The sequence below is a fragment of the Osmerus eperlanus genome, chromosome 19, assembly GCF_963692335.1.
Source record: "Osmerus eperlanus chromosome 19, fOsmEpe2.1, whole genome shotgun sequence".
Classification (NCBI taxonomy): domain Eukaryota; kingdom Metazoa; phylum Chordata; class Actinopteri; order Osmeriformes; family Osmeridae; genus Osmerus; species Osmerus eperlanus.
In genome coordinates, this window is record NC_085036.1 from 14,933,421 (window position 1) to 14,951,291 (window position 17,871).

Below are 17,871 nucleotides of genomic sequence, written 5' to 3' on the forward strand. Positions count from 1 at the left end.
TCTTTTGCTAATTAAAAGTGGGAAAATGTTTTTGTAGATCGATTGGCTAATATCCAGAATAAACATATTTTTTGTGAAACGTAGCTCTAGGACTATAATTGTGGAAACATTGTTTTAGGCAAATTCATAGAAATCTAAATGACAAGAGACGCGCTATGAAAACAATCAAATAGTCTGCCTTGAGTTCGGCTACCATTACATGTAATTAATTACATTATACATTAAAATAAGCATGCAATAAGATGATAAATAAAACAAAAATGTCGGTTTTATTCAAATGTGCTACTATCCCAACTAAAAAGCTACGCCAACATCTGAATTGGGGCACGTTGATATAATTTGAAGAATAAATATAGGCCTATGTGCGACTGTAATTTACTCCCAATAGTTTTCACTACAGATAATCCATGTGTCATATTATCTAATTGCATTAACGCAGTGTCAGCTTCCCACAATAAATACGCGCCTTCTATAAAGGTTCATTTAAAAAAACAAGAAAACGAATTTAGACGAGAGCGGGACATTTCACCAAAATGTGCCTATATGAAATGCATTATCATGTCATTGTAATGAAATACTGTACCTCGAGTATCTGTTCAGTATGTCTATCCGCACACCAAGCGCTATTTCGAGTAGCCTATAGTTTCCTTGATTTTATGCGTTTCCAAACCAGTTCTATATGTATGTTAAAAAGGGCCAGTATTCGCTGTCCCTGGTCCTTAGCGGGTCCCGGAGAATTTAGAGGGGCATAGTAATTGCCACTCTACCATCAAGCTGCTGATTGGTTTTGATTCAACATGACGTCACGAGACTAAGAATAAGGCTAGCTCGTGCGCTCTCTAAGGCAGGCGTATTCTGCTGCTGCCGCCTAGACCCGAGTGTCACTTCCGGAGGATCGGACTATTAGGTCTGAAATGATAGGAAATTGAATATATTTGACACTGCAATTTAACTCTGTTTTAGGCCATCTTAAATCAGATGTGGTGGTCGCAATGTATTCATGCGTAATCCATGCGTTCAAGGGTTAGACACATCTACGCTCCGGGTCATCATTCCCTTGATGAGGCCTGTCTGTTCTCAAGTTTACGTTTTAGCTCGTGCGATGTGCAGTCTGTCTTAAGTTGTGCGGCTCTGTCCAAGTATATCAAGAACCCTAACCCTCAAGAAAAAACTGCATGGAGAAGGACTTTTTATTAGAGCTGGAGGTTGAGAGGCTCTGATCCGGGTGTGTTGTGGGTGACTGGACCCTCCGGAGGTGGGCTGGAGAGGGCACATCAGGACCTATCAACCCCACTCTGGAGATACTTTACATCGGGACAGAAAAGGGAAAGAGAACTGACCCGATTGCTGGAAATAAAACTCAAAAAATGGTTCACTGTGCTGGCTGTGAAAGGCCCATTCTAGACAGGTTCCTACTCAATGTTCTGGACAGACCGTGGCACATACAATGTGTACAGTGCTGTGAATGTAAATGCAATTTGACTGAAAAATGTTTTTCAAGAGAGGGGAGATTGTACTGCAAAAACGACTTCTTTAGGTAAGCAAACCCACCCGCAATGTGCAGCGAACAGACACCAGTTATTCCGTGATTGTCACCAAAATTGCCAAGTGATATAGTCTTTTTCCGTTGCTTAATGTCTATGTAAAAAAAAATACACAAAAAAATACACAAAAAATACAAAATCTTTTTCTATAGGCCTTTGTAAAGTGTTTATAATGTGTGTGGAATCTAAACCTGTACATGCACGGCCTTCAAAAATAAAGATAAAGACCAGCTCAGGACGGCTCAAATTATGAACGGTGATCCACCCAAAGCTGCTACATGTTCTGGGACGGATTCAGAAAAATCGTCCTTTGTTTACATGGCGCTGCACGCGACAAGCCGCGGGGAGATTCCTGGCGGAGGTCTTGCAGCACGTTCTGCCAGTCGGCTCAATCGCGTATGTTTGCAGTGACTCAAGTGAAATATGCGATTAGAAGGATTTGAATAATAAAAAAGCTCTATGTGGAAAACCACGTAGAATCGCAGACTTCAGAGTGTTATAGGCTATTAAAGCGCTTATTTAACTGGCTGCATTGCAATATAGGCTACTTAAGGCCAGAATGGGATATAGCCTACAATGTGCTATATTTATATAGGTTAGATTGCCTTTTGGTAATTATTTAATGGGTGCTCTTATAGGATTACACACATTAAATTACAGATACTTGTAGAATTTGCCACAACAATGGATAATATACTACAAGATAAACATTTAATCTAAGTATAACTGAAACGAATTATAGCCTAACACAAGCCATTTAGTTGTTCATGTCTTTTGTTGCATTATGCTTTCATAAAAATAAAAGCAGAATTAGAAAAGGTGGACAGCATGAAATGGAATAAAAAATTTCTGAGTGAAAATATAGACAGCATTATTTAGTCTGTAGCCATCACCTAACTGAATGCACAATTTTTCGCGTAAAATATAAAATTACAACGTTGGTTGCGTTCGTTTGAAAAAAAGTTTACGTTGGTCCTATTTATTTAACTGATTTCTTTTTCTATTCTTCTCGTTTTTCCTGTTTAGGAGGTTTGGCACTAAGTGTGGAGGTTGCGCCCAGGGGATCTCACCCAATGATCTAGTTCGGAGGGCAAAGAGCAAAGTGTTTCACCTCAACTGTTTCACTTGTATGATGTGTAACAAACAGTTATCTACCGGAGAGGAACTTTATATACTAGACGAATTCAAGTTTGTTTGTAAAGAGGACTACCTAAGCAGCAACGGAAAGGAGACTACTCTTCTCTCAGGTATGGAGTCATGATTCACCCTCCACTAATCATAACACGGAGGGAAATTGTCGGTTGTCCTTTTGGTTGGAATCGTTTTGGCAAACTGGGATTGTTGACAATAAAAGCAGAGCATTGATTATTTGATATTATCACACAAATATGCCTAATTATTACTAGAGCCATAATGAGGCTTGAATGTAGGCTAGGCCTTTTATTATGATAATTTGAATTATCAGCACGGTTATTTTTAGTAGGTCTATGCCTATTGTGAATGTGAAATAATTTAGCCTGCGTTAATTTTGTTACTATTTTCCTGCTGTTTTAGGTGTAGTTAACTGTTCAAAATAATTTATAGTTACGATTATTTTGCTTCTTTTTTTTCTAACGACAGTCACGACCTGCAGTGACCCAAGTCTGTCTCCAGATTCCCAAGACCCTCAAGAAGATAGTAAAGATTCAGAAATAGGGCACCTCTCTGATAAAGACACGTGCAACAATGAAAATGACGAGCAGAATGTCGGCGGGAAACGACGTGGGCCGCGAACCACGATCAAAGCCAAGCAGCTCGAGACCCTGAAAGCTGCTTTTGCCGCCACGCCGAAACCCACAAGACACATTCGAGAACAGCTCGCGCAGGAGACTGGGCTCAACATGAGAGTTATTCAGGTGAGATTAAAAAATCCATACAATTGGCCATCTTTTCACATTTACGTCTAAAATAAAACAAAAATCTGCATAGGCTACGTGATGACATTGCAACGACAGATACAAAGGGCAATAGCCTACCTTATCTACAAATTTTGCAGTCAAATCACAGTTTGATATTTTGTAGGCCTAAATGGAAACGACCTTTAAAGGGAATTGAACTGGATGGTTAATCTAGTACATTTTGGCCTCCAAATTTGGTGGTGCAGCATATGTAATCAATTATTAGTTATTTTTTATAATACCATTATTGTAATTTCACAAATCAATATGCTGCTATCAGTATTATGTGTCAACCATGTGTGTGTGTTTGTGCAGGTATGGTTCCAGAACCGGAGGTCTAAAGAGCGCCGTATGAAGCAGTTGAGTGCGCTTGGAGCAAGAAGGCACGCGTTCTTCCGCAGTCCACGGCGCATGAGAACGCTTGTTGACCGACTGGAACCCGGGGAGCTGATCCCCAATGGACACTTCTCCTACTATGGAGGTAGGCGAGGCTCACTTAGTGACAGTCATGGTTGAATTATAATCCAATGATAATTTTGTTGTTCAGTTAGAAATTATGTTATCATGGTAACCGGTGCAGTGATGTACAAAAATGGTTATACATGAAATACATGCAGCTGCTGTATCAATAGCCTATACATCAGATCCATATGAGTCCTTGTGAGGTGATAAGAAGATGTTGATAAAATGGATTTGACGACTTTGCATAGTATGTTCTGCTATGTTCATGGCATTAGCGGTTTATGCATATTTTCAAGGTTTTTCTTCAAAACAGTATCTACACTTTCTGTGACACCACTCCTAATGATCTTGCTGTGTGTGCAGATTACCAGAGTGATTACTATGGTCCTGGAGGGAATTATGAGTACTTTGTCCCGGGGCCCCCATCCTCCCAGGCCCAGACCCCCGCAGACCTGGGCTTCGTGGCCTCCTCCGGCCCTGCGGGCACCCCCCTGGGGTCCCTGGACCCCCACCTGGCCGGACACCACCCCCCCGGAGAGGTGCCCTGCTACACAGACATCATCTCTCACCACCCTGCGGACTCTCCGAGCCCTGAGCCCAACGGGCCCGGCTCGATGCACAGCATCTCCAGTGACATGTGTGGGCCCAGCACCCCCTTCACCACGCTGTCGCTGAACAGCGGCTACAGCAACCAGCTGTCCCACCCCTCGTCTGAGATGAGCGAAGGCACGGTCTGGTAGTCAAGAGCCTGCAGCCACACGGCACAATGACCCGGAATGATTATGTCCTGAATTATTTGTATCCATTTTATTTATTTATTAATCTATTTATTGTCGTTTTATGTCATAAATTAATTTGATCCATTGACAATTACCTTTAATGCTATTGATCTTTGACATGTTTAATGGCTAATGGGTTAGGGTTGCTGTTAGCAGTTACAAACTCAAACTGCTGTTTGAGTGTATGGTTTGTATCATAGCAACACATGAACTCTTTCTACCTGGAGCTTCTTGTAGCTTTAACAAGTATTTAATTTAAATGTTCTACAAATTTTGTTTCTCTATATAATTCAGTCTTATTTATTTGAGGTATTTGTTATATTTAATTTGACAAATTATATTGCAAGTTCGCCTTCAAAAGGAGAACTTTAAAAAGTTGTATAACCCTTTAGTTGATAGGAAAAAACCTTGAATCTTAAGATGAGGTAAATCTTTGATAAATGGTTGGATGGTTTGGGGGTTTAGAACAGTCAGCTGTTTACGTACATTCTGCAGTGACCACTTCAGGGGTTTGGATATCAGCATTGTTTTAAACCTCTTGATTCCAATAGAAAGAACTCTTTCAAGCAACAAACCAAACTTTTGTATCTATTCTATTTATAATATGGTCGTTATTCCTCACTGTGCTAGTTTGTATTATATGTGTTATGAAACCATGTGAAAACACTCATAGACAGTTTTGCCAAATAAGGATCACAGCACAAACCCTGTAAGTGATTGCACCTCCTCTGCTGAACTTACTGTAGGATGTGAAACAGCATGTGAGCCCAGCATTATCAGGTGTGGTCTCTAAAGGTCATCGTGTAGCAAGCAGGAAGGAAGCACAACTCTGAATTGAACAGTCATGACTTTTATGTCTTTATATGAAAGCCAAATTATTAAACATTGATGGTCAAATGTGAAACCAGCAGCTGTTTTTTTAAATATCGACTTCTTGTGATGTATTTAACTGCTCTGATAAACCCAAGCCTATATGTGACCTCCAGTGCATATTAGACCATTCACTGTACAATAAAACACATTGAAGGTGTATCAGTTAAAACTGGTTATTACAATAGGCTACAAGTTGGCTCAAATCACTGCTAATTGTACATATGCTTACTGTTGTAAAGTAAAACAGAATCATAGCCCAATAAAACCCGGTTTATCTTGGGAATTTCGCTAAAATTCAAGTATATCAAAATAACTGAAATATGGACATGAATGCCAGACCTTGAGAATTAGCCTTGGAACTTTTCTCTTCGGACTACAAAGTCTACCTTCAAGGGATGTATCAAATGCGTTTGTGCTTTACTTTGATGTTCGTATTATATATTATGTTTTAATTAGGAACAAAGCATGTATAGAAACAAAAAGAGGAAGCTGTCATAACTGGGATTAGGAGGACATGTGAATGACTATCGATGTTAGGTTATATGATACGTTTATTAGGCTATATTTGTTAAAGCTCACTGAACTTTTATACACAACATTCCGCATCGCAGCTCGTTTCTACTCACACGTAAAAAAAAACAAAAAACAAACACACAACGTGTTGCTCTTAACATCGTGCAGTCATCTAGTAAGAACTGCTCACACACGCCACCCTGGTTTACAAAACGAGCAGAATGAACAGGCGCGTATTGGTGACGTAGTATGCAGTCATCATTACGCGCATTTAAAAATTCGGTAACTCGCAACCCCCTGGAGCAACAACGTGTATTGTTCATTGCACAATGGCTGGTTCAATATCCCAGCAGCTGGAGGATTTATTAAACCCTCTCCCAAAGTTCGTGGACCCAGAGGATGATCACGATGAGGGTATGGACTATATTAATAGTAAATAAGGAAGAAATAAGCAGTTCTTGTCTGCAGTAACAGTTCAACCCACCGGCCGGCGAGCCTCATGCCTTGGACATGTGTGTTGCACCGCTATCTAGCTATCTAGCTAGATGCAAAGGCAGCTACGAAAGTCAGGACTGGTACACCCCGTCTTCTCAATAAAACATAAAAGCGTACACATAAGGTGTACAACACGTGTCTGTTAACTGTTGTATTTACATTGTTATGGTGACACAGACCGCTAACTTGCTGGATGGGACAAGTGGAATCCTTTTCAAGTTAGCTCGATTTGTGTAGTTGAATCAAGACTCGTTCAAGACTTTTACATGTCTTAAGACAGTACAGAGTACTCTGTTGCACTTTGTTACCACACAACTATGTTGCAAACTATAATTGAACCTGTGAAGTTTACTAGCTTTACAGATCTTTCGTGACTCAACAACTATATACTGCTACATGGTAACTCGCAGCATTAACAAATAGCGTTATGTCCTTTTGGCTCGTTTGACATAAAATTGCTCGCCAATGTGTGTGTTATTTCCAGAGACTAAAGCCAAGGTGATAGATACTTTTGATGAAGGTGATGAGGAAGAAGATGGCGTGTCTTTGAGCGCACTGCGGAAACAGGCCACAGCCCTGCTGCCAGAGACGGACAGCAGGTACCTGGGCCAGACCACCTCTCGCAAGGAGCTGCTGAGGGACATCACAGGTGAGTGCAGGAATGTTTTCTTTTTTCTTGGGTAGACTTAAAATACCCAAGGAGGTATTAACCCTTGTGTTATCTTCGGGTCATTCCGACCCATCAGTCATTGTGACCCACCGTCGTATTGCGACAAATTTACCTCATACAAAAACAAAGTGAAGCATTTTCTTTTAACTGATGGGCTGTCTCAGACCCCCCACATTGCAAAGGTTAAAAGAAAATTATTTTTATTTGTTTTTGTATTGGGTAAAATTGGGTAAACACAACGATGGTTCGTTATGAACCTTGTGACCATGTGACCCGAAGGCAGCACAAGGGTTAAACTATGTATGGAGGCTCGGCTAGGAGGAGCCTTGCAATACCCAAGGAGGTATTAAACTATGTATGGAGGCTGGGCTAGGAGGAGCCTTGCTGTGGTGTGGATGGTTAGACTGGTCTACAGTGACCCTCACGTAAACCCTTAACCCTTGTGCTGCCTTCGGGTCACATGACCTAAAGGTTCATAACGAACCATCATTGTGTTTACCCAATTTTACCCAATACAAAAACAAATAAAAATAATTTTCTTTTAACCTTCGCAATGTGGGGGGTCTGACGCATGCTTACAAAAATACAAAATTGCTTTACTTTGTTTTTGTATGCGGTAAAGTTGTCGCAATACGACGGTGGGTCACAACGACTGATGGGTCAGAATGACCCGAAGATAACACAAGGGTTAAGTGTCAACAGGAAACATCTTTCTGTGGAACTCTGCCCTCTTGTGGTCTTCAAAGAGGCCCCTGCTCAGAAGACTGCTTCCTGAGCAGTCACAACAACATACTAGTCCTAACCTAATACTACTTTGATATTCTGGCCGATGCTCTACAATGATTTACCATGATGCATTACACAACACAGCAATACCACACAAATCTCTGTATCGTCAACACTGGTCCCATACAGTGTTCTCCCTGTTGTACTCATCAGGTCATCACACAGACCTCCTCTGTGTGTATCACAATGTATATTACAAAAGCAGAATAGCTTCAGTCTCGCTTGGGGGCCTTCCTGTTGGTTAAATAGACACAATGTTTTGCACTTAACTAAACTAATCCCAGTTTATACAAACAAAATGCTGTGATTAAGGCAGAGATTTGCAAGTCAAACACAGGGCCATCTAATCAATGCAAGCCCACTAGACTGTTGATTACTGCTGTAAACAGGCACATGGACATATTATTTGGAATCTACAAGCTAGGACATAACAGCCTACATGACATAACGACCCATGTCTGACCTCCCTGCTGTAGCTTTTATATCTCTGTCCATTTCCCATATATCTAACCCTAACCTCTAACCCTAACCCTGTTTAGATGAATACAGGAGAAGACCACCTCAAGTGTGTTTTGAATGAGGTGTATATCATATATATTATATATTTTAGGAGATGATGAAGATGATATTGAGGATGAAGGGGAAGAAGAGGAGGAGGGTGATGGCAGTGATGAAGAGGAGGGTGATGGCAGTGATGAAGAGGAGGGTGATGGCAGTGATGAAGAGGAGGACAGTGGGGAGGCGGGGCTGTCCGAGGTCGGAGGCTTGGTGTCCAGGATGAAGAGCGCTGAGCTGACATCTTCCTCAGTGATGGACTTCCACAAGCTGACGGCAGGGATGGATGACCTGGAGGACGGAGAGAGCGAGGAGGAGGACGGAGAGAGCGAGGAGGAGGACGGAGAGAGCGAGGAGGAGGACGGAGAGAGCGAGGAGGAGGACGGAGAGAGCGAGGAGGAGATGGAAGATGAAGAACTGGGATCTGTGAGGACTTTCTCTAAGGAGAAGGTAGATGGAGAAGTGGAGAAGGGGAAGGCAGTGAAAGACCAGCTGGGTATGTATTGCTCTGCTGTGTGGAGCTGCTGTTGTTGAACTGAGCTATTCTGCTCAGCGATAGATGTTTTTATCGATTGTGTTTCATCCATGCAGCTCTTTGGGACCAACTGCTTGAGGGACGAATCAAAATCCAGAAAGCTCTTGTGACAGCCAATCAGCTTCCTCAGCCCCAGACCTTTCCAGAGTTCAAGAGGAGGGGAGGAGCTGAGTTGGCGGGAGCGCTGAAGAACAGTAAGTAGTTTGACACCAGGACCGTTTTATCATCCCTCAAAAACAAATGCTGGATATTTTATTATTTGCTTGTCTAAAAAAATCTCATGATTGTCAGCTCTCACACAGCATGACATGATGACATCACATGATGACATTACATGATGATGATGTTCAGTGTTTCCAGGGTTACAGCTTTGGGAGGGGGGGGGGGCGGCGGGGGGGGACCATGTAGAGACAGAAATGACATGCCGCCGTGTAAATAAGATAAATAACATTAGGCCATTTAGTTTAATAAAAGAGCAAGCTATAGACCTGTTTTATAGGAAAGGTAACCTTAAATTACTTATTTTGTGATCGGGCGCTATATATATTTTTTTAAAAAAAATATTTATTAACTTGACCTTCCAGGGGGGGCGGGGGGTGCTGTTGGGGGGGCGGGGCGTTCCCCTAATATAATGGTAGGGGAAACACTGCTGTACAAATATAAGATGAGTGATTCGGCTGTCAACATTCCACTTTATCAAAATAAATGTAAAATAAACATCTTCACTTTCTGCCTGGTAACAACAGCTGACGAATAACAGTCCCAGTGGCTATTTCAGTGTTTATTTCAAGTTATGCAGTGCCAAAAAAAATGCGTTCCTTTTTATCGTAAATGTAAAATACAACAAATGAGGACCTAAAGAGTTTGGCTGCTAGAGGCTGCCACTGTAGGATCCCTAACATGTATCTCAACATTTCCTTCCTTTAGAGGTTTTGTGTTTTTGAGTCCTTGGTAGGGTTAGGGTTAGGTAGGAATCCTCATTTAATTTCTCCTTCATTGTTGTTCAAACGTTACTGATTTGATTCTCAAATAGTTTTCTCCTCCTGTTTTACTCAAGGCTTGATAGTCCTCCTCCCTGAAATCACTCGGCACAGTTTTATAATCAATGCCCACAGTAATAGGATTCCTGTGGCCACGGGCAATTAATACCGTTTTCTCTCTCCACCCCACCCCACCCCCCCCTCCACGCTACGAGACACTGGCTTCTTCTCATTTACATATTTATTGCATTGAACTCAAATCTGGCGAGTGATTGATGTGGAGCCTGCCCCCTGAATTTTTAGCATCCCATTATTATGAGGGAGGAGGGGGGCGTGCTGGTGTACTTCTGATTAAAGTTGAAGAGGACCCAGTCAGTTCCCCTCCTCTCTCTTCATTCGCCCGGCGAGTCTGGAGAGTTTTGCGGCCCCGTTTTAATGGATGTTGACAAGACGTGGACCAACATTCCAAGCGTAGGATCTGAAGGCCTGCGGCCTGAATCAGTCACGTCGGGGGGGATAACAGGCTTGTTTATTGTTTTGGTTTGACAGGTGAAGTTAGGAGAGATATTGTTATAATTATGTAGCAGTGTGGTCGCTACTGGTATTGTCCCTGCCCAAGACTCAAGAATCAATATTTTACAGATTTAGTTTCACAGATAAAGACAGCCACCCTCCTAAAGGGGATACCATAGAACCATCACCTTCTGAATGATCCTATTAAAGATGATGTTATTGGGTAGATTTATCCCGATGGTGTATTGTGACAGGGGTCTCTGTGAAGATGGTTATAAGTGCTGCTAACAGACTCCCTCCCTCCCTCAGGTCACAAAGCCCTGAAGGCCCTCCAGAGGTCTCTGCTAGAGCTTCAGGACCAGCTGCTGTACCAGAGCCCCGACACCAGGCCCCTGGCCCTGGACAGGAGGTGGGGAGAACACAGGTCAGGTTACCTCCAGACTAGAGGTACTCGTAGTCATGCATACTGCATGTAGGTTGTTTGTATTTGTTTATTTCTCTGTGCATCAGAATGTTTCAGCATGTGGCTGTGACCTCTACAGTGAGGAAGAGGAGATTCAGAGTGATGAAGAGGAGCAGGAAGCAGGGCAGGAAGTGGGGGTTTCCGTGGCGCCCGGAGGGGAGGCGGGGCCTCCCAAGCGTAAGCTCGACATGGCAGAGTACCCAGAGTTCATGGTGAAGCGCTTCGCAGCCTTCCAGCCATACAGGGACACCACACTGCAGAGCTGGCATGATAAGACCAGGCTGACCCTGGGAAAGGGGGCAAAGGTCAGAACACACACTCATACACCCACGCAGGTATACACACACACACGTATACACACACATGTATACACACACACAAACACGTATGTGGGTGCCTTGTATGCACCTGCACAGTCAGAGAATTCTCATCATTCAAGTTTCCTGTCTCGATACTTGAGTCAGAGAGAGAATTCTCACCACGTCTGTTTCTGAAGGCAGAGAATAACAGAGTGTACTCCCTCCCTCCCTCCCCCTCCCTCTGTCCCCTCCCCCCTCCCCTGTGTTGGGCTCCAGGGCTTCGGGGCATTCGACCGCAGCGTGGTGACCCAGGTGGAGCAGGTGCTGCTGGACACGGAGAGGCTACTGAGACGTACCCAGACCCCCCGCTCAGAGTACCGTGTCCTGGGGAGGAAGGAGAGGCCTGGAGACAACCCCACAGAGACAGGGGGGGAGGTGAGACAGGGGAGGAAGTGAGGCAGGGGAGGAAGTGAGGCAGGGGAGGAAGTGAGGCAGGGGAGGAAGTGAGACAGGGGGGGAGGTGAGACAGGGGGGGAGGTGAGACAGGGGGGGAGGTGAGACAGGGGGGGAGGTGAGAAAGGGGGGAGGTGAGACGGGGGGGAGGTGAGACAGGGGGGGAGGTGAGACAGGGGGGGGAGGGGAGGGGGAACGGGGGGAGGGGTGAGACGGGGGGGAGGTGAGACGGGGGGGAGGGGTGGACGGGGGGAGGGGTGAGACGGGGGGGAGGGGTGAGACGGGGGGGAGGTGAGACGGGGGGGAGGGGTGAGACGGGGGGGAGGTGAGACGGGGGGGAGGGGTGGACGGGGGGAGGGGTGAGACGGGGGGGAGGGGTGAGACGGGGGGGAGGTGAGACGGGGGGGGAGGGGTGGACGGGGGGAGGGGAGGGGGAACGGGGGGGGGGGGGCAGGGGAGGTTCGGAGCTGCGAGCTATACCCTTAAAGTCCTTATTTTCAGTCCAAGAGCTTGGAGTGTCTCTCACAAGTTGTCCTGAAGGAGAGTGCTGTGTCCTCTCTGTGTCCGTATCGGGGGGGAAGGCATTTAGCTGTTACAGCGCTAACTGACTGAGATACATTAGCTCGCTATCTTAATTGAATCTAGCCAGCAACTGCACCATTGAACTATATTAACCTGAAATGTAGTCAGCAGCGAGTCCAGAATGATTCAAAGCAGGTTGTCTGATACATCCTGGCAGAGCGCTTGTTTCAGCAGTGTAGATTAGAAGCCCGACCACCATCCCTCTCCCTCTGCCAGCTATGTCAGTTTATCTGGAGAGCAGCCTGTTTATCTGGGGGGGTACATCTGGAGTTTATGGCTTCACCTGCCGGACTGCTGCATGACAGAGAGCTCTCTGCTCCCCCTCCTCCTCCCCCTCCTCTTCCTCCCCCTCCTCCTCCCCCCTTTCCCCTCAGGAGGGGGAGGAGCAGCTAAAGGCCAACGCCCACCTCAGATACCTGGACCAGGAGATCTTTGATGATGATGACTTCTATCACCAGGTGAGACTCCAAACTAACCACAACTCTAAACTACACCCCCCAGCTGGCACACAATGAACCATGAAGCAGCATGGATAATTGTTATTGTGTTATTTCGAGGGCAAGTCTTACTTTGGTGTCTAGATGTTCTTGTTAACCAGTGTCCCAGCTAACCCTAACCCAGCCTCAGCCAGAGTTCTTAGTCAGTAACTCTCTGCAGACCAGGAATCACGCTTGTGTTTCTGTGTGTCGGATCAACATCTGACCCATGGCTGTGTTTGGTGTGCGTGTTGATGTGTGTGTTTGGATGTGTAAGAGATCTCTCTGTCTCACTCTGTCTCTCTCTCTGTCTCTCTCTGTCTCTCTGTCTGTGTGTGTGTGTATGAAGGGCTCGTCTTCAGGGCCAGCCTGAGGGACTGAGCTCGGGGCTGCAGGATGAGAGGGACTGAGAGCAGTGCTGTCAGGTAGATCAGATTGAGGTTAGGGTTAGTCGTTGTCGTCCTGCCCCGGAGCTGACTGTGACGAAGAGACACAGATAAGAGGCACTTGATTTAGTGCTGGGGGTGTTCCCGGGCTCCTCACCTCTCTGTGGGGGTGTTCCTGGGCTCCTCACCTCTCTGTGGGGGTGTTCCCGGGCTCCTCACCTCTCTGCTTGGTTCCTCAGCTGTTGAGAGAACTGATCGAGCGCAAGACGAGCACAGCCGATCCCAACGACCAGGTAGCCATGGGCAGGTGAGACCACACCTGTGTGTGTGTGGGTGTAACTCTCAATCATATTGTGTGTGTGTGTAGCTCACCCTGATATTGTGAGGGGAGTCAGGTGGTTGAGCGGTTAGGGAGTCGGGCTCGTAATCTGAAGGTTGCCAGTTCGATTCGAATGACGTTGTGTCCTTGGGCAAGGCACTTCACCCTACTTGCCTCGGGAGAATGTCCCTGTACTTACTGTAAGTCGCTCTGGATAAGAGCGTCTGCTAAATGACTAAATGTCTAAATGTATTGTATGCTTGTGTGTGACCCTCCCAGACAGTGGCTGGCCATCCAGAAGCTGCGCAGCAAGATAAAGAAGAGGGTTGACACCAAGGCGAGCAAGGGACGCAGAGTCAGGTGAGACCAGGGGAGGTGAGACCATGGGAGGTGAGACCATGGGAGGTGAGACCATGGGAGGTGAGACCAGGGGAGGTGAGACCAGGGGAGGTGAGACCAGGGGAGGTGAGACCTGGGGAGGGGAGACCAGGGGAGGGGAGACCTGGGGAGGGGAGACCAGGGGAGGGGAGACCAGGGGAGACCCCTGTAAAAATCTTTATATTTCTGTTTATTCAGAGTGGAAGCAGGGCTCGACAATAACAATGGCCCGATGGCCCGGGGCCAGTAAAAAGTAACGTCGGGACAGTTAAACTAGCAACTCACTGGCCCGATCGGGCCACTGCAAATTATTTATTGAAAAAAAAAATTGCATTGTAATAGTTAACATCCTTCATATGTTTTGCTATCTGCTAAATGCATAAATAACTTTGCAGCTCGTGGGGCGCACAGTTGGCAAATCAAGAGTTGAGGAGTGACGAGTGGTTGTCAAATTGTAATTCTCTAATCTCGATACATTTTAACAACTGGCGCGAGACAATAAAGTGAAGATGGCAGCAAAGTAGAGCTACGAGCTCAAACGGAAGCAACTTTTTTATGGAACGAAGATGCACTGTGTCGTTTGTCGTATGTTCCCGTCTAAAGCAGACAAAAGTGGATATTTTTACATTTTACAGAGGCGCCGACAATTTTCGAAAACAATACCTGACCAGCCATGCTAGCAGTAGCAGACAGCACCTGGTTTGCGTGACAGCTAAGCGGATGGTTGACAATCCATCTTCCAGGCCGTTGACTATGCTGGTCAGGAATTTAAATGTAGATGCCCATCGTGTTATTGCACGATTTATAACAACAGCATATCACGTAATTAAGACGGGCCAGCCGTTTGCCTCGTTCCCCCAGGCTATTGAACTGCAGCAGAAGAATGGTGTCGACTTGGGTACTTAGTATCATACTGATGAAATGCTATGGAAGCTTTTATATATTAGCATTGAGGGACCAGAGGTTTCAGTTGTGCAGAGAGATGGCTGTCAGCAGGGAAGAGAGCACGTCACGTTTGAGGTTAAAAGTCAATTGTTTTGCTGACTATTACCTTTTTATTTTTTATCACTAGAAATGTGATTTCATTTTTGTTCATTTTATATCCAGGATGTGTTTAATAAATGGTTAAACATGTTAACAGAATAACACAACTTATAAGTCTTTGGTTTTGTTGTAACAATGATAAATTACAACTTTTGGAGGGGGGGCCAGTAAAAATTGTCTTGGGGCCAGTAAGTTTCAAACCCACTGGCCCGGTGGGGCCAGTGCCAAAATTTTTTAATGTTGAGCCCTGGGAAGGATCAGGCTGTATCTGAGGCTGTATCTGAGGCTGTATCTGAGGCTGTATCTGAGGCTGTATCTGAGGCTGTATCTGAGGCTGTATCTGAGGCTGTATCTGAGCTGTGTGTTTGTCTGCAGGTTCCACATTCACAGTAAGCTGGTGAATTTCATGGCTCCCATCGACCACAGCTCCATGAATGATGATGCCCGGTGAGTATCTTCTTATTGAGGTGGGACTGGAGATGAAGCTGCTTCCTCTGGCGTCCTCATCGATCTGCTCTCAGCTCTGTGCTCAACCATCCCTGAGTGTGTGAGTCCGTGTGTGAGTCCTCTTCCCTCCTCTCTCTTGGTATTGGTTATAGATATCGGTGCTGTGGATGACAAGGCAGGTATAGGGTTAAGCACAACCTGTTTTTTGTTAGAAATATAAGAGGACATGAGTGATCTCATCACTGTGGCCCTCTCTCTCACACACTCCATCCCATCTCTCCTCTCGTGTGTGTCTCTCTCAAAACCCCTCTCTCTGTCTCCCCCCAGCCTCAGCTCAGGCAGGGCTGTGAGCTCTGTCTCCAGGCTCTCAGTATTCCTCAGCCTGTGTTTACCAAGCTCTGGCAGAATGACAATGTATGTATTATGTGCTCATGATGTGGGGTATTGTAATCCGTGACCCTGGTGGTGCATCTCAAACAGGGATTGGGGATTAAGCCCCCTGTGGCAGGCCAGGGGCCCGGGGGAACACCCTGCCACCTCCAACTCACTGAGTCTGAATTAAACAGCCATGCAGACCATCTCTCCCTCCTTAATGGGGATTGAAAAGGTTTCAGAAGGGGCCACACTAACCCAGACCACATTTCCAGAAATCAGACCACATCTGTTCATCTTCCCTTTCTCCTTTTTTGCGTTGTTTGACTGAAACAAGCGGGGTCTGTCAAAGAGCTGAGCGGCTCTCACCCTGGGAGAGGCAAGCAGCGACTCCCAGGGTGAGTGTCTGTCGAGGCCATAGATACTCCCAGGGTGTGTGTCTGTCGAGGCCATAGATACTCCCAGGGTGTGTGTCTGTCGAGGCCATAGATACTCCCAGGGTGAGTGTCTGTCGAGGCCATAGATACTCCCAGGGTGAGTGTCTGTCGAGGCCATAGATACTCCCAGGGTGAGTGTCTGTCGAGGCCATAGATACTCCCAGGGTGAGTGTCTGTCGAGGCCATAGATACTCCCAGGGTGAGTGTCTGTCGAGGCCATAGATACTCCCAGGGTGAGTGTCTGTCGAGGCAATAGATACTCCCAGGGTGTGTGTCTGTCGAGGCCATAGATACTCCCAGGGTGAGTGTCTGTCGAGGCCATAGATACTCGTGTGGAGGTGGTAATCAGACCGGCCCAGGGCTCAGTAACAACCCTCAGCTGCCGCACACACTGGAGGCAACATGGGGCAGCTCTCAAGTGGTCGAGACACATGAATGTGGAATATTCTCTGCTCCTGGTGCATGATTGAGTCCTCTCTCTTACCTCCCTTTGCACTCTCGCCCCATGTCTGTCTCACCCACTGATTTCCACTTCTCCATCACATTCTAATATCTTGTCTACTTGGCTGGCAACACAAGGGTTTTTTTTTGTAGAACTTTCTAGCCAGAATTTGTCTTTTCAACATGGTTAAAAATGTATAAAGAATAAAAGCTTTCTTTTCCGTTGGTGCAGGACTGAACTGTACCGTTCACTATTTGGAAAGAACTTGAGTGATGGTGTAGTTCAGGAGTGACCAGGCCAGGGACACGGGCCGGGCCAGGGACACGGGCCAGGCCAGGGACACGGGCCAGGCCAGCATTATGCAAATCAAGTCTCTGGACTTGGGAAGAGCATACTTCAGACTACCCACAATGAGCAAGACAAAATGCATACATTTGGCTCTGTTCTTAGTCTGGTTCTCTGGTGCCAGTCTGGTTCTCTGGTGCCAGTCTAGAGACAATCTCAGCCCGGTTTGGACTAAGTTCAGACTGGATTCCAGTTGGGGATTTTGTTTATTTTTTACCTGACTTTGTTTCATAGAGTTGACATTTTGTGTACAATGTTTTATATATTTGAACTCAAAGTTTATCCTTCTCATTTGTGCTAAATGCTGAATAGAAACAAACCACCATTGAATGTTGGGTAATAAAAATGTATTTTATTGTAATAGTCGTTCGTCATAAACCTGTAAAAAACAATGTAGAGCCAGGCCGTATCCGGGTAAAACAATTCCCTGCAACTTTCTCTAAACAATCCCCCTTCCTCAGTCCAGGAAGAGGGCCCTGATGCTGCAGTTAGGCGGTGATTAGCGTAGGAATTAGCCGGCCTAGCGCGCCTCCACAAATGAGCAGAGCCCCTGGGGACACAGGGCCAGGCGCATTTCCAATTATACCACCCAAATGACTCATTTTCTTATTGGGCCTGCTATAATTGTGGTGGGTATTGGGTGCATGCAACTCAATTTGTCTTCCATATTTGTTGGTAGCATGGTGATGGAGTACAGGGGCCGTGGGGAGAGGGCGGATCATACGAGAGAAAACCCCACAAGACCGGAGATCCGAGTCTGTTTGATCATCTTCATCTCTCCTAAAA

The 17,871-nt window shown here is 45.7% G+C and overlaps 2 protein-coding genes across 3 annotated transcripts; both read left to right on the forward strand.

Annotated features, from left to right (window-relative positions):
* Positions 1 to 888: 888 nt before the first annotated feature.
* LOC134039549 (LIM/homeobox protein Lhx1-like) lies at positions 889 to 5,753 on the forward strand. The gene is made up of 5 exons (XM_062485460.1): positions 889 to 1,537; positions 2,571 to 2,791; positions 3,165 to 3,439; positions 3,797 to 3,962; positions 4,307 to 5,753. Exons 1-5 carry the CDS (start codon positions 1,368 to 1,370, stop codon positions 4,681 to 4,683), a joined length of 1,209 nt encoding a protein of 402 aa, XP_062341444.1. The 5' UTR covers positions 889 to 1,367; the 3' UTR covers positions 4,684 to 5,753.
* Positions 5,754 to 6,391: 638 nt separating this feature from the next.
* On the forward strand, positions 6,392 to 17,450 carry aatf (apoptosis antagonizing transcription factor). Of its 2 annotated transcripts, none has more exons than XM_062485846.1 (12): positions 6,392 to 6,522; positions 7,088 to 7,252; positions 8,670 to 9,110; positions 9,206 to 9,343; positions 10,952 to 11,066; positions 11,185 to 11,410; positions 11,681 to 11,839; positions 12,814 to 12,897; positions 13,541 to 13,608; positions 13,900 to 13,980; positions 15,418 to 15,489; positions 16,972 to 17,450. In XM_062485846.1, the coding sequence occupies exons 1-12, from the start codon at positions 6,438 to 6,440 to the stop codon at positions 17,030 to 17,032; spliced, it is 1,695 nt and encodes a 564-aa protein (XP_062341830.1). In that variant the 5' UTR covers positions 6,392 to 6,437; the 3' UTR covers positions 17,033 to 17,450. The 2 variants fall into 2 exon arrangements, with proteins under 2 accessions (XP_062341830.1, XP_062341831.1); XM_062485847.1 differs by having other exon boundaries at positions 10,952 to 11,051.
* The last annotated feature ends 421 nt before the right edge of the window (positions 17,451 to 17,871 follow it).